Below are 15,370 nucleotides of genomic sequence, written 5' to 3'. Positions count from 1 at the left end.
TGCAAAAAAAGGCAGTGTATCCAGATTTTCATTCACAATAAATTACCCACGGTAGTAAAAAATTAACGCCCCATGGCGGCATGCCTTATAGCCCTCAGTATTATTTGGCATATAAAAACCAATAATCACAGTAACAAATTAGCAAATGTCAGCAGCAACTAACGATGCATACTGTGCAAAGACAGTGACGGAAGGTAAGAAAATTAAGTTTAAACTGACCGAACATGTTCACTCTTTTAAACCCCATGAAAAGGTTTGGTTTGGTTTGGTTTACGGGGTTTAACGTCCCAAAGCGACTAAGGCTATGAGAGACGGCGTAGTGGAGGGCTCTAGAATTTCTTTGGAGGAGAAATTCGAGGCCCGTGTACTGTGCGATGTCAGTGCACGTTAAAGAACCCCAGGTGGTCGAAACCCCATGAAAAGTACACACTGCTAGGTTCCAAAATGAAAGTGGTAATATACTGTATTGGCCTGCTAACTTATGAAATGCATGACTTCACAAGAAAAACTAGCTGGCGAAAAATTGCTTTGAGAGATATTGTGCTTGTCAAGGTCTGTGAAATGCGGTGAAGACTGTGTCAAATCTCATATGGTGATAAAATCCACCCAATCATGTCGAGCTTACGCATTTTATGCCAAGATGACTTCTGTAATGTGCTCTTTAAAAGCCACATTATATATTTTATGTCTACATCACTTCTGAGAGGCACTTTTAGAAGCTACATTTTTTTTCAACCAGATATGCTAAGTTGGGGCTATGCAGTTGCAAGACACAGCTCCCAGGACCGAAAATTACGCCTGCAAGATTCACTCACTCTTGCTGCATTGGTGGGGTCGATGAGAATGCCATACAGGAAACCACAGCAGATGTCATCATGAGCTTGTGCTCCCTTGCATACCTTTAATCGACGAATGTAGACATTTTATTTCAAGGCACCTGATCACACAGCATGAAAAGAGCATGCTACGAACCACATGAAAAGTAAAGGTTTTCTTACAGCTGCATTCAGAGCGTCGTGAGCCTCTTTTTCAGACACGCCGCTGATGAGGGACTGTAAAAACGTGTAGCTTCTCTCGAGTTTCTGTAAGAAGAGATCGCATGGCGCTGAAGTAGCTACACTTGCTGGCATGTACTACATACCCACCAACCTATCTATACTCAAGAGCAAATGGCAGTGATCAAAGTTTTTTTCAGTGAATGTTTGATTTCTGCCGTGCTGAAAGTACGACAAAACGTACGCAACGAGGTGGCGGATGTGCGACGCACACTCCAGTTTATGACGCCCGACTCTGAATTAAAGCTCCTAAGTAAAGCAGAAGGGTGTTGCAAGCCGAGGTGCTGTGCAGAAAACGAAACGCAGGAAAACAGCATGACTAGCATGCAGAGCGAGGCGAGTGCCGGCACAACTATAACTGTCATTGGATTGCCCGTGCTCTTAGAGCAATAACAAATTATTACGGCCTTATCGGGCAAGTGTTTATCTTTCAGTCGCAATGTTCAAACAAGCCCTCTGAAAGATGTCACGGCGGCAACTTGCATGAATAAGTAACGCACGCACTCGGAGCACATTGCGCGCAAGTGAAAGTGCGACTGAAGCAAGCGTTACTGCGACGAGCCCGGCGATCATGCACACTCGCTCGGTCTCGGCCCCGCGTCCGAAGCATGCGTGCAACTAGCGCTGGAAAAGATCACGACAAACTTTAGTTAAATAAATCGTTGGCTAGTGTGCAACGTAAAAAAGTGAAACCCAAATCCGACAGTGGCGACACCGTGCGAATAGAAACGAAAATTCGCGCCTTTGTGCACGTATGCAGGGGAAGTGGGAGACATGCTTTATTAAATTGCACCTAGTCCAGCCCCGTTACCTCGTCTATTTCTTCTTTAGCTTCTATCGGAGAAAGAGTGAATATCCTCGATGGCGTCCCTTTATTTGAATCCATTCTACGGCAGGATTACACGGACTGGAGTCATCCAGCCGACCGCAAAACCCTACCCTCTATAAGGGCAGCGCCATATTCGCGGAATGATACACTTCAGCCGAGGAGAGCAGCTTACGAACTACTTTATCAAATTGTGTATTTTTATTTGCGCGAGGCAAATCATCGTGTTCATCCGCTAAAACATATAGATACTTTCTCTCTTGCTTTTTGCCAAGCTTTTAATGCTTCACATAATGATACTGTTTACTTTTATTTTTCAAGTACACGAACAAGTGTATAAACTGAGATGATTAATTTGTTATTTATTCAAGGTTCGTTTGTTTTTTGCATTATCTTTACAGACGTCCATAAAGAGGTGACTTCTGATCATTTTTACATTAATTCTCGAAGTCATACGCGCAAAATTTTTGTTTCAATTATATATTAAAGAGTTCATTTGAAAAAAAAAAACTTTTAATTGGATTGGATTGGATTGATTTTGGCACACAACAACAACAACAATAACAAAATCTTGCGTGAGAGAGTAGGTTAGTCTGGGCACAACGTGTTCGTTGAGAAGCTTCTGTACTGCTCGTTGATTTGAATGCTTATCGGCAATGACTGCTGCGAGAACGTTTGGAGGCATGTGACAAACGTAAGTTATCTATCAGTAGCGTGGCTTTTTGGGCTTGTTGGTACATACTTCAAAGACACTGTAGCGCAGCAAAAGACGAGGACACAAGAAACGAGAGACGAACACCACGAGCGCTAACTTCCAACAAACTTTATTCTCCTGAAGCATCACACTTTTATACACCAGAAAACAGTAATCACACGTGCGAACAGTATCAATTTCTTAGAAAAACGAGCTCTTTATCTGAGAGGAGAATGGAAGGTGTGCTCGTTTCTTGTGTCCTCGTCTTTTGCTGCGCTACAGTGTCTTTGAAGTAAGTTATCTATGTCTTACATGAAGGAAGCCAACAGTCACAGTCTTGCAAGTCTTTGAATGTTCCTTGTTGGTCGGCTGGGATTTCGACGGAAGCGAAATGCAGAGGCGTCCGTATGCAGTGCAGTGGTCAAAATTAATCCGGTGCTCTCGACTACGGCGTTCCTTCGAAATGTCAAGTGCCGCAAACCGTACCACATACTGTACCATGTCTTTTCGCACAGCCATTTGATGCGGCGCTTAGCAGACATCATACGCACGAAGCTTTTTCTTTTGCTCAAGCAAAGGGCATCTAAACCTAGCATTGAAACAGTGGATAAAAACACGTGTCTGTGTTGCCATACAAATGTATGGTTTCATACTCGAAATATAAACTGCATTGCGGGTATCTAAACATGCAGGTGTGAATCTTTTCGCGCTACCACCATCGTCGTTTCTTTTCTTTTTTTTTTTTTACCTGTGGTCGCTTCCTTATGGCAGTTTGCTTTATTTGTTAGCGCGATGTTTGTTTAGGTCTCTTGCAATTCGTGTGCATGTAGTCTGCTGTGTCACGCCGCGTGGAAGTTTGTTATGCACATTTAGCGCACTGGCGCAACTTGAACAAAGGCTGTTTGAAATCGCGGTTTTTGCCGATGATGATGATGATCGCGTTCTAGCCAGCGCTGCAGCGGGTTGTGGAGTGGATTGAAACATGACAAGTAGGTGGCTCCGGTGCGCCAGCCGCGCCTTGGCTGATGGGTCACGCGCGTCTGCGAGCCGTTTCTGTGCGCCTTTGGCGGTCCCAGCAAAGTGCGCCTCTACGGTCACGGGCTCGGCGGGTTTCAGGCTGGACGATGGGTCCAGGCACCCTGTAAGCCCGAGCGGCCCCTTCCGTCGCGCCGGGATAGGGCACGCGTGGAGAAGCAACGTGCAACTACCGTCGAGTAGGCTTAGATGTGGCCCCGGCGTAGTGCGGTGTATCGCACGCCTCCGGCGACGTTGACAACAGGATGCAGATATCGACGGACTCCTTCCCATTCAAGCTGGGCACCCGGCGCAATGTGCTGCAGGTGAGCGACGCGCCGCCGGAACAAGAAGCCATGGGCTCCGAGACAAGGCTGAAGCGCGCCGGCAGTTCATTCGTCTCGTACGTAGACCTCGGCGTTGGCGAGTCTGCACGCCCACCCGCCACAGGGCCTCCGCCGGATTTAATTCCGCTCGTGACGCTGAAGCCCGTTCTGTGCGATGGCGAAATGGTGGTCACCGAGGTGGACAACGTGCTCAAGTTCAACACGTTCAGCGACCAACGGAACGGCGTGTCGGGCGTGCTCTTCTGCACCAACTTCAAGCTGAGCTTCGTCACGATGGACACGAGTGGGGAGCGCAAGCCCCGCGCGCTCTTCGCGAACCGCGTGTTAGGTGAAAACGACATCGGTCTCCTTAACGTGGAAGCCCTGTTTCAACTCTCTGGGGGCCGCCGCAAGCGGCTGTCGCCACAGGCGGCCGCTGCGCAGTCCGTTGAGGTGCTGCAGGTCCACTGCAAAGACATGCGAATCTTCACCTTCTCCTTCAAGTTCTGCCAGAGCGACCAGTGCAGCGCCAAGGTCCTGCAGTTCCTTTCGCGCCACGCGTTCGTCACCAGCTTGGACAAGCTGTTCTGTCCTCGCGGGGGCCCGATCGGCCAGCGTGAGCCGCCCTTCGAGAGCGGCCGCGAGTGGGACGCCGAGCTCCGGCGCTGCGCCGCCTCCAAGTTGTGGCGAGTGACCGAGCTGAATGAGCGGTACCGCTTCTCGGGCGCGCTGCCGGGCCGCTTCGCGGTGCCGCGCCGCCTCGTTGACTGCAAGCTGGAGCACATGGCGCAGCACTTCTTCGACAAACGCCTCGTCGCCTGGTGCTGGAGCCACCCGAGCGGGGCGGCTCTCGTGCGCGGCGCTGCCTCCGACACGGGCTCCGAGTCGGCTGAGGGCGACCGGTGCCAACTGCTCGTCCAATGCCTGGGCGCCGACGTGCACACGGTGAATCTGGATCTCGAGTGCCCCATCGTGCGTGAGGTGGGCTCCAGCTTCCACAAGCTGCAGGCGCTCTGCATGCCTGCCGACGAAGCGGAGTTTCTCGAGCAGGAGGCGCGCTTCTACGCGGCGCTCGAGTCGACGCGCTGGCTGGAGTGCGTGTCGGGTTGCCTCAAGGTCGCGCTTGCAACCGCCAAGGTGATGGCAGAACGCAGGAAGCACGTCCTTGTGCGCGAACAGACGGGCGCCGACATGACCTGTGTTGTCGTCAGCCTAGTGCAGATTCTCCTCGACCCTCACTACCGAACACAGGCAGGGTTCCAGACCTTGATCGACAAAGAGTGGGTTGCAGCGGGCCACCCGTTTCCAGAGCGCTTAGACCTGCTGGGCCAGGGACGGGCATCGCCAGAGGCAGCGCCAGTGTTTTTGTTCTTTCTTGATTGTGTCTGGCAGCTTCTGGCACAGTTTCCTGCGGCATTCGAGTTTTCAGAGACCTATTTGACTAACCTCTGGGACTGTACGCATGTGGGCATCTACGATGCATTTCTCTTTGGGAACAATCGGCAGCGGTGGGAGGCGTTGAAGCTGCAGCCCTACCGCAATGTATGGGATTGGATGGGCCCACAGTCTCGCCTCTCTCCCCAAGACCTGGAGCTGTTCAAAAATCCATTACATCTTCTTCAGAGGTCCAAGGAGTTGCTCAGTGTGGGCTCGCAAGAGGGTGCTGGTGATCGAGGTGTGCTGTCTTTCTGTGAAGACCTTCTTTTGCTTGACCCCACTGTGAAGGCATTGTCAGTGTGGACTCAGTGCTACTACCGTTGGATTCCAAAAGCAGAAGTGGTCAATGGGGATCCGGCGACGCTCTTTCTGCACAATGTTCGCGTGGCAAGGGACATCAATTTCTTAGCCACCCAGATCCGGCTGCTGAAAGAACGTGATGGTGGCGAGGCAGTGCAACTGCGGCACCGGCGACTGCCCTCGGACGAGTACTTCTTTGCCATCAGCCAGCGCAACTCTGCACGACCGAGCACAGCAATGGACAGTCAGCATCTGGTGACTTCCTCATTTCCTTTTGCTCCACCTGGTCCTGTGGACTGGGGAAGCTGCCACGTGCCTTCAGTAGCGCCACTTCTGGATGATGACTACAAAGACTTGGATGACTAAGCTGTGACATGCTTTTCTTTTTGCTTAGGTATTTCAAAGTTGGTGGGCTTAAGCACGGGTGTGCCGCATTTTTTTTTTTTTTTACACTTAATGAGCACTAACTGCAGTCATGGTGCTATCCAAGCCACCTCAGGGGTTTATAAATTGCTTTTCTGGCTGTACGGTAACGTTTGTAACGGAAAATTCTGACAGTAGCTCAAGGTGCCTATTACTGCTTTGAGAAGTATTCATACATTTGTAAAATTTCTATGTAGTATTGTACTTCACAAGCCTTCTGATGCAGTGCATTCTGATAGCAGCTCATGGACAGCTCAGCAGCCAAACAAAAGGCTTCCTTTTTTTTTTTCTCCCCTACCCTCTTTTTCCGGTAAAAGTTGTATTAGATTGTTGTTGAATGTTGGGCAGGGATTTTGTTCCATTGTAGTTTTGACTAGAGGCTGCATCAAGATGTGCACCCCCTCATTTCAGTGTTTTCGTGGCCCCTGACTCGATGAGTGTGTGCTTAGCAGAGGGCATTGTTGGTCCTAGAAGGAACATACCGGTAACTTATTGTACAAATTGTTTAAGCTCCTGTTTGTGTGCCAGTGGCAGTATGTTGTGGCTGTTAATATGTATAAAGAATGTACCCTGTTCAGTGTTGTTCGTATGCCATGCTGGTCTTTTTTGTAAGGGAGGTGCACTGACAGTGCTTTCTGAAGAGCCCGCTTTTCATCTGCAGTGAATTTTGACAGTATTTGAGAGCAGTACCATACAGTCTTCCTGACTTCACCAAGGCTATGTTGGAAGTTAATGTTTTATTGAATTCTGGAATACACAGCTTAAAACATAGCGTCATTGAAGCTAACCTATTGTGAAGCCTCAATCCAGACTTCTCTTCTTTGTAAGCACTAAAACTTGTGCTCATAATATCAAGGCTTCTGAGGCCAAACAAAGCAGGGGTTTCAGAAGTTGGGAATTTTTTCTAATGCAGGAGCAGAAAAGAGCCAAGGGGCTTTCCTTTTTTTTTTTTTGTATAGCTGGCAGCACACCTATTTGAAATTTCACTGTTGGACTTTCCCACATGTCGCGGTAGTTTAAACTGGGATGATTGAGCTTTCACTGCTAGATTTGTGAAAGCTACTTGATAAATGCCCTATGAATAACATTTTGTAAGGGTCGATCAAAAGTTTGCATGCTTGCATGTTGTGGTGGCATGAAGCTCATGGTCATGCATCTTGGTCAGGACAACTGAGGTATGTTGAAAACTCAGCTTGTGGAATTTTGCATAAGGTCTGTTGGCAATGGCTATAAAAAGTCAGAAAGAGCTGAAAAAGTTGTTGCAATCTGGGATAAAAGTGAAAACAAATGTAGGCCCCATTGTGGTACCTGTCTGCGTATATCTGCTGGTTACTTTGCCACCCATTTGCTGTATACCTACTGGTGTATGTTAGGCATCACCTTCGCTGATGCTTTTTTTTTTTTCTTTGGTACAAGTAACCTGGGAGGATTTTTGTTGCGTTATACAGCCTGCTTGTTTGCCAGTGTTGTTAAGCTTCAGCCTGCTGGAAAATCTGCTACATGTGTATTTTTTTTTAGCAACCTTGCATTGTGGGCTATGTGCAAGTATTACTTCATGTGGTTACTGGCAGACTGGGCTTGGACTGCACTTGCGATTCACTAGCTTTTTGAGATTTGCATTGGCTATAGTATCTCCACCCACTCTGCTGAGTACAGACTTTGTTGTACTTGACAGAAATAAGCCGTTTGGATATTTTGGGTTCGTGTGAACATAAAAGGTGATCAAATATGGTGGTGTTGTCTGTACCCAAACCATGGCTGCTGTTCCACCTTGACTTGTAAATACAGCATTTTTAGAGCCCTTTGATACTAACTGGCTTTTGATATGCTGACATGCATGTTCATGTTGCATTTGTCATGCTTGGCATTTGCACATGGGAAATGCAGTTTTGTTGTGATACCACTGGTTTAGTGCTTATAAGTGGATGCGGTTTCCTTGGACAGCTGGAAGAAGGGTCTTGGGGAAGTGGGATGGTGGGAGGGGTGATTGATTTACTTCTGAAATGTTGAATGATAGCTATCAACCAGGCTCTGATTAGTGTGAAACTATGTCCACTGAATAGTGAATGAAAATAGATTACATGGCTGGAACCTGTGGTCAAACTACAACTGAAGTGCAGCAAACGAGATGCTATCAACCAAATCTTGTCATCATGTCACATCTCCAGTCCATTATCTTGTTTGCACTCAGCAGTTGAAAGTACCTGGCTGGCATATATGTTGAAGCAAAGGCTTGTACAGTTGAAGCGCCCAGGACAGTGATGCTGACTTTGTGCAATGCGTCTGGAATGCAGCTTAGGAATCATTCATATTCACTGGCTGCAGAATTGTTTGCAATTAGCTGAAAGGTGTAACAGGTGCCTTGAAATGTCACTCATGTCGCCAGCTCGCTGCATAAATGAAAGGTAAACAAAAGAAAAGAGAGTATTAAGTGTAGTGCTGTGGTCACACACAGGCTGGGCACACTGTGCACACAAGCTTTGGAGATGGAGCGGTGAACATTTGAGGTGTGCCACTTTTTTGAAAAAATACCTGCAGTGGTACAAAATGCTCATATTGGTTAAAAGTACGATGTCATAGTGCTTGCTGGCATTTGTACCTTCGTATAGGCCTGTCTGACCTTAGCGTGTCTCGCATTGGAATGAATTAAAGTGAATGGAAAGCCTGTAGACTACCTGTTTTGTTTCACCACCACTTCATTTCTGAGAAGTGCCACAGTTTGGGCAAGTTGGTGCCACTTTGCTAATTAAGAACAGCAAATGAGAATGAATGGACGCAAATATGAAGATAAAAGCGTTCCTCTTCTTTGTCTTTTTTATTTATTTAGTACCCACCATGGTGGCTCAGTATTTTGGGCGCTCATCTACTGAGGCAGAGTACCCGGGTTGGAACCCGACCGCGACGGCCGTGTTTCGATGGAGGCAAAATGCAAAAGGTTCCCATATGCTGTGCAATGTTGGTGCACATCAAAGGTCCTTAGGTGTTCGAAATTATTCTGAAGCCCTCAACTGCGGCACCTCTGTTTCCTCTTTCATTCACACCTTCCGTCCCTCAAGGTGCGGTTAGGTGTCCACCGAGACAAGAGGCAGTTACCGTATCTTTTATTTCCTGTTAACCAATCATTTTGTAATGAGCAAGATGTTATCACAAGGGTTCCAATGGCCACAGTTTTAGTGAATAAACGCTCCCCTATTACGAGAGACGGTGGTGCTACCATCAAAATATGTAGTAAGGCAATGGCAATGTGTCTTGGATACAACGAACGACTGTGACTCCGCCACTCTATTGGAGCGAAGGAGTAGGCATCGCAAACTCGCCCTCGCAGTCAGAAAAGTTGCTCTTCCCACAAGCGGTTAGACCAAAGTGCGTGCTTCTCAGCCTCTCTGACATAACCTGGGAAAGAAACTGGCTACCCAGAAAAGCAACAAAGAAGGCAGCATTGAAACTAGATAATTGCTGGCCCCGTGTGCGCCAATGGGCTACAGGGTGTACAAGGTCAGTCAGTGTGTGCTTGTGTGCCGGATGGGCAAAGAGTCTTAAGAACAGGAGCACGGTGAGCACAAGACAAGGGCAGCTTTGAAAGTGAGAGAGAGAGAAAGGAATTTTAATGAGGGAAAGGTGGAGAGGTCGGCCGGTGGTAACATGGTTGGTCATTTGAATACCAATCTCGTGTGCTTTGATGGCCAAGCCAGCCACGTGATGTGCGTTGCCTGCACTACTATTGCGTGCGCTCACCTATTGCAAGCCAAGACCTACTGAACTACAGACCTGTGCATATGGCGGGGTCCTATGGAGCAGTGTCTGCCAACTTTTGTTGGCTTTTTGGCCGTAGAGGGTGCTCGGTTGCCCTTTTCGTCTGCTGTGATCATCATCATCATCTTCTATTCCATACATGCACATATACTTTTTGTTTCTCTGCTCTTTCAATACTAGCGATGAAAACCGCCATAATGACAATTGTTTCCGCTCTTGGACAGCAAAAAAAGCGTCTCCCCTTCTGCACCCTTTCATTTCATCAGCACCATCGCTCCTAGCATAGATAAATTGATGATTGTGATCACATAGACAAACAATAAAAATGTCTTCTTTAAAATAAAATAATGGAAGAGGCCATTTCCCCAAAAGGTATTATTAGTGCCACACCGCCGGTAGTGTTTCTATCCTAGTGACAGAAGGCATGAACTAGGACATGCGCACTGGAGCAGTGCCATCTGTGCAGGTCTGTACTTCAGTAGGTCTAGTTAAGAACGATGGTGGTGCTATTATCAAAATATGTAGTAGGGTAGTGGCACTGCATGTAGGATGCTATGACAGGTGACTGTCGAAAACCCACGCGGTTTTTCCCTAGCACAGTTGTAGCACCACACCATTGTTGCACAGCTGGCCAGACATCATTGGTCCAGTTGATGATGTCAGTATCACAGAAGTAAGAACTGACGATGCCGGTATATGACATACAAGCGCACACCAGGCTGCCAGAATTAAGGTGAGGACAAGGAGGCTATGAACACTTCAACCGTATTTAGCGATTCGGGTCCCGAAAGCAGACTGCTGCAGCAAAGGTCTCGGCGAGGAGCACATGACCGTGCTGGAGAGCTTGGACAGTGGCGTCATAGGACTTGTTTTGAAGAAGCAGACACGGAAAATGCACTTTTTAAATAAAAAAAATGCCACTTTGGTCTGACGTCGTATTTTTGGCTTAAATTTTGAAGTTTACATACTAGGGAACTTTGGATGCAATGAACGCTGTTCCCATGGTTTATAAGTGGACTCGACTGTATCTTTCACATCCTTCTCACCCTTTGTCATTACCACTGGATTGTCAAGCTTTGAGTTCGAAATCTCTATTCGTGGCACTGTTGAAAATGAGAATAAGAAGTATACCTCGCGCCATTGCTTTTAAATAGGATTCTTATGTCAAAGTATGCTGCTTCTACTGAGGAAGCGGCACATGACAAAATGCACCTGTGGTACTAACCCACTGGGAGGTCCAAGCTTTTTGATCAGTGAAGAAATTTAGGCGAGTTGGTATAGATTCATGATTCACAACACTGCAGCAAACACAGACAGAAGAGAGACATAGACAAGTCAGTGCCTGTCATTTCTAAGTCTCTCTTCAGACAGTGTTTGCAGCGCTGTTGTAAATCGTAAATACAAGCTTTTTGCTTGTCTAATATATTGTGCTGTCTCAGTTACAAGCTGGAGGAAGACATGTAATGGAAACACCATAATAAAAAGATAGGACAGTCTTTAAAATATGCTTGGGAAAAGCAGTGGAATTTTTTTTGTCAGCATCATTTGTTGGGAAATTTGTTTGATCAGCACTTTGATGTGACATGTGCAAAATAGAAGATTAAGGGGACACTGAGGACAACTTCATGCAGTTATTGTTGTGGGTAAAATGAATTCTGTGGCCTTTTCTAGGTATGTTGACATTTGTCCGGCAGTGAAAGACTGAGAAAATGGCTGAGAAAATTGAATTTAAAAATATTCCCGTCACTCGATCGATGCAAACTCGTGACGGTTGTTAACGCTTCTGAAGTGAACAGCGGTGGAGCACAGCCTCTGGGATCCACGTCCATAAATCGGTGTCAGTGCTCGCATTTTACTTGCGCAATCAGCCAGCGGTGGCGACGTGTATTCCAATCTGTGTTCTTTCCTAGCTTATAGACACTCAGTTTCTGGAGAGAGCAGTCTCTTTGTTTTTCGAACACAGTACCCTGTTGATGTTGATACGGGACAGCTTCAATTTATCCTGAGTGTCCCTTCAGGTGTGCTAGTCTGATGCTGATGCATACACTTGAAAGAACGCCATTCCTCTCCTTCAGGTGGGATGCTAGCCATGAGGACAAAAGGAAATGCTTGTAAATGAAGGAGAGCAGCTTTTGTTTGTTTTTTATTGTGTTTCATATAAATATGAATTTTTTAGGTTTAAGTTTTTGGGGGCTTAACATCCCAAAAAGTGAGTGGGTGAGGGAACAAACACCCTAGTTGAAATCAAGAGGAAGAAATGGGCTTGGGCAGGACATGTAATCCGAAGGCAAGATAACCGGTGGTCCTTAAGGGTAACGGAGTGGATTCTAAGAGAAGGCAAGCGTAGCAGGGGGCGGCAGAAAGTAAGGTGGGCGGGTGAAAGTTTGCGGGGATACGGTGGCCGCAACTGACAAAGAACAGGGTTAATTGGAGATACATAGCGGAGGCTTTTGCCCTGCAGTGGGTGTAGTTGGGCTGCTGCTGCTGATGATGATGATAAAGAACATGCCAAAGCGACTAGGCTGACATGCTATCATTGGGCTGTTCTGCTGGATTGAGTGAGTGCGGGGCATCACGTGGTCTGCATGTTGATGGCAGCAATACTTTTTCGCACTTGATAAACCTACTTCACCGACTAACTGCTCTAAGCAGCTGATAATAGTGAACAAACACTGTGCCCTCGATAGCCTCAAGTCAATAAAGTGTAAGGACCCTTCTCGGGTAACTCATGGGTCAAAACGAGGGGCGAGAGGTACCATATAAACACATACAGCACTTCTGAAACCGAGCTATGAAAAGTACATTCGTTACTGGCCAAAAGGATTAGGTAATCATCCACAAACCTGAAAACCTTCACTGTAGCTGACGAAGGGAGCTGCTCTTCTATTAGTCGGTCATGATGGGCAAGATAGATATCGCTTAAGATTGGAGCAATGCAGGAGCCGATGCAAACTCCGCTCTTTTGAATAAAATTACGTTCACCCCAGGAAACGAAAGTGGAGCTAAGATAAATGATCAGCAATTCTAAGAAGCCGCCCACCGAGATGCCACAAGAATTCTGAAATGCGACGAATCCGAACGAGTCAATACAACTTTCAACGCACAAAAGAAGCTTGTCATGTGGAAGTGAGCAATAATTAAGGAGTAATAAAAGTGGGCTAAAGGTTACCATTGCACCGTTAAAATTAACATGCGGTTACTACTACTACAACCTCAGAAGTGCACGTAATTTCTGGTTTAGAAAAGGCTTCGTTCGCACAACTTCAAAAACAGGTTGCTGGTTTCACCAGTTAACATGCATTGCTGGAAGTTGTTCTAGTTGTCAAGATGTATAGCTGCAATTTTGCGTGTACACCCATTTACAAGCTTTAAAGCACTTTCAGATGGCAGAGCTGCAATAATAGGGCCTCTGCACTGGCTGTTTCTTTAAAGGTCTCTCCAACTTTCTGGAGTTGTGAATGAATATCTTTCTTAAGACATTACTGGCAGGGCCCTTTGCAGAGTGTGGTAGCTGGCTCTTCCACATAATAATGCTGCCACTCAATCCCTGCAGGAGAGCTCTTTGCCCGGCATCAAGCTATAGGCCACAATGACTCGCTGGGCACGAAGCAAGAGCATCCTCAAGCATGAGCGGCAGCCAGGGGAGGCCACAACATGGTCCGAGTTTGTGGCCCAACGACAACAACAACCTGCGAACAGGCAGCAGCAGGAAGGTGCAACAAAACGAGGTGGTGCACAGGGCAGTTCTGGAACTGCTGGAAAGCTCGCCAAGCACAACAGTGCCATTTTCATCAAGAAGAATGTGACAAGTGCAAATGCTGCCATTGTCGGACCAATTGACAGTGGTGCAGCTTGCACAGAAAGAACAGTAACGAAATTGGGTGACCAGCCATTGCAGTGGTGCATCAAGAATAAGGCTCCGTTGCAGGTAAAGTCTGTTCAACTGTTGTATATTTCCCGTAATTTATCTGTTGTAGAATAATGATACTGCTGCGAATCTTTGTAGTGTTTGTTCATTCTTCACTTTATCGCTTTGTTTGTGAGGCATGACGTGACAAGATTTATCTCAATTGATTGCATCCAGGCGGAGGACGTTGTTCCATCATGTTCTAGTAACTTTCTACGTTTTATCTTGAAAGTCCGCTATCAGCTTTAGAATGAGCAGGGCCAAGAGCGGCAGGCATTCTGTTGGTACGCCGCCGCCGAGTCATTCAGTTCTTTACGGGCGCAAGTCAGCCCAAATAAAGAGTTTTGCTTAGAAGCCATTTTTGCTGTCTTCCTGGTCTCTGGACTGCAGTCACCACTACATGACAATACGAATCTCATGGGATCGCGAAAAAATATTTATCATCGTCCAAAATTTCTTATCATCCAGAAGGAACAAAATGAGTATGCAAGTGTGCTCACACAGATCTGTTTACGTCTGACGGGATTTATTTATGGCCACGTGGCCACAGCTCGCTACTCGCGGTGTGTACAGTGCGACTGGTGATTGCGACGTCTGCAATGTACGGGCTGTGCACTACCGCCGACTGCTCCTGATTGGTATGGCTTAATTGGTGATCGCGGCATAAGCAATGTGAGGGCGGCACGCCACTGCTCACTGCTCGCGGTGTATACTGCATGACTAGAGACCGCAGCGTCAGCGATATATGGACAACATGTAGGCTCAAGACTGCGGTTGCGGCTTGCACGTTCATACCATCCATAGTGGCTCAAAAGAGTGGAACATCCAAGAGTGTTGGAACATCCATAGTTCTTCACGTTGCACATAATATAGTCTGGCTGGGGAATTTCATGAACTCGTAGTATCCCAAAATTCGTATCAACTGATTTTGTATCATGGAAATTCTGCTGTGTTGTGCAAATGGACTTTTTTTTTTTTTTTTTTTAAGAGTTGCTGCATTATTCTTGCATTTGTTATGTGCAAGGGATCCTCTTCTTGGGCACACTAGCAATGATTCGAGAGTTGGTTGTATAGAAGTAATGTTATTTGTAACATGCAGCAAAACCTCGGTAATTCGAAATCCCGGATAATTCAAAGTCCGAGGTTCCGTAATTTCTAATCTAAATTTGACCGGATAAGTTGAAGATCTGAAGTGCTGCGCCAAGAATGTCCGATCACGATTTATTCACAACTCGATGAAGCGATGGCCTCTCGAAGCTACGAGGTGGCGTTGCAGAGCAATGCCGATTAGTAATATCGATGCTCGATATGCGAAGCGCTTCAGCGTTAGTACCCCGAGCACAAAAGACAATTGGTACGGTTTGCGGATGCTTCACTGCAACACAGGCGCAGATACCAGTTTCAAAGCAATGTGCTTTCAGTGCTTTGCTAGACTGGAGGCAATGGTGCACGTGCTCATCGCTCCTCCAGCCTGGTCGTGGTTAGAGATGTGAAGGCCTGAAAAAAACACTGAAATTTTGGAAAAAAACCGGTTTTTTTCGTTTTTTTCAGACGACAAAAAATGGAAAAAAACATCGAAAATTTCACAATGCAATTTCAAGGTTTTAGGATTGCTTGCTTTCAGTTTGGGTTTTT

At 46.7% G+C, this 15,370-nt stretch overlaps 3 protein-coding genes across 3 annotated transcripts in view; 2 read left to right on the top strand and 1 right to left on the bottom strand.

Annotated features, from left to right (window-relative positions):
• IntS3 (integrator complex subunit 3) overlaps positions 1-2,016 on the bottom strand; it is a 38,584-nt gene extending 36,568 nt beyond the window's left edge. Inside the window, exons 1-3 of the mRNA XM_089543966.1 lie at positions 1,867-2,016; positions 999-1,082; positions 816-899 (exon numbers count right to left, since the gene is read on the bottom strand). Coding sequence (XP_089400092.1) covers positions 816-899; positions 999-1,082; positions 1,867-1,941 — 243 coding nt within the window. The 5' untranslated portion in view covers positions 1,942-2,016. The remainder of the gene's footprint in view (positions 1-815; positions 900-998; positions 1,083-1,866) is intronic.
• Positions 2,017-2,444: 428 nt separating this feature from the next.
• The window catches only part of LOC149341778 (uncharacterized), a 31,314-nt gene continuing 18,388 nt past the window's right edge, over positions 2,445-15,370 (top strand). Inside the window, exons 1-2 of the mRNA XM_089543964.1 lie at positions 2,445-2,575; positions 13,382-13,756. Of these exons, the coding sequence (XP_089400090.1) occupies positions 13,418-13,756 (339 nt within the window). The 5' untranslated portion in view covers positions 2,445-2,575; positions 13,382-13,417. The remainder of the gene's footprint in view (positions 2,576-13,381; positions 13,757-15,370) is intronic.
• LOC149341779 (myotubularin-related protein 10-A) lies at positions 3,016-8,744 on the top strand. Its single transcript, XM_089543962.1, has one exon. It carries the CDS (start codon positions 3,856-3,858, stop codon positions 6,016-6,018), a length of 2,163 nt encoding a protein of 720 aa, XP_089400088.1. The 5' UTR covers positions 3,016-3,855; the 3' UTR covers positions 6,019-8,744.

The sequence above is a fragment of the Amblyomma mixtum genome, chromosome 5 (assembly GCF_055824585.1).
Source record: "Amblyomma mixtum isolate Tamu chromosome 5, ASM5582458v1, whole genome shotgun sequence".
Classification (NCBI taxonomy): Eukaryota; Metazoa; Arthropoda; class Arachnida; order Ixodida; family Ixodidae; genus Amblyomma; species Amblyomma mixtum.
This window is presented reverse-complemented; position numbering and strand designations above follow the sequence as displayed.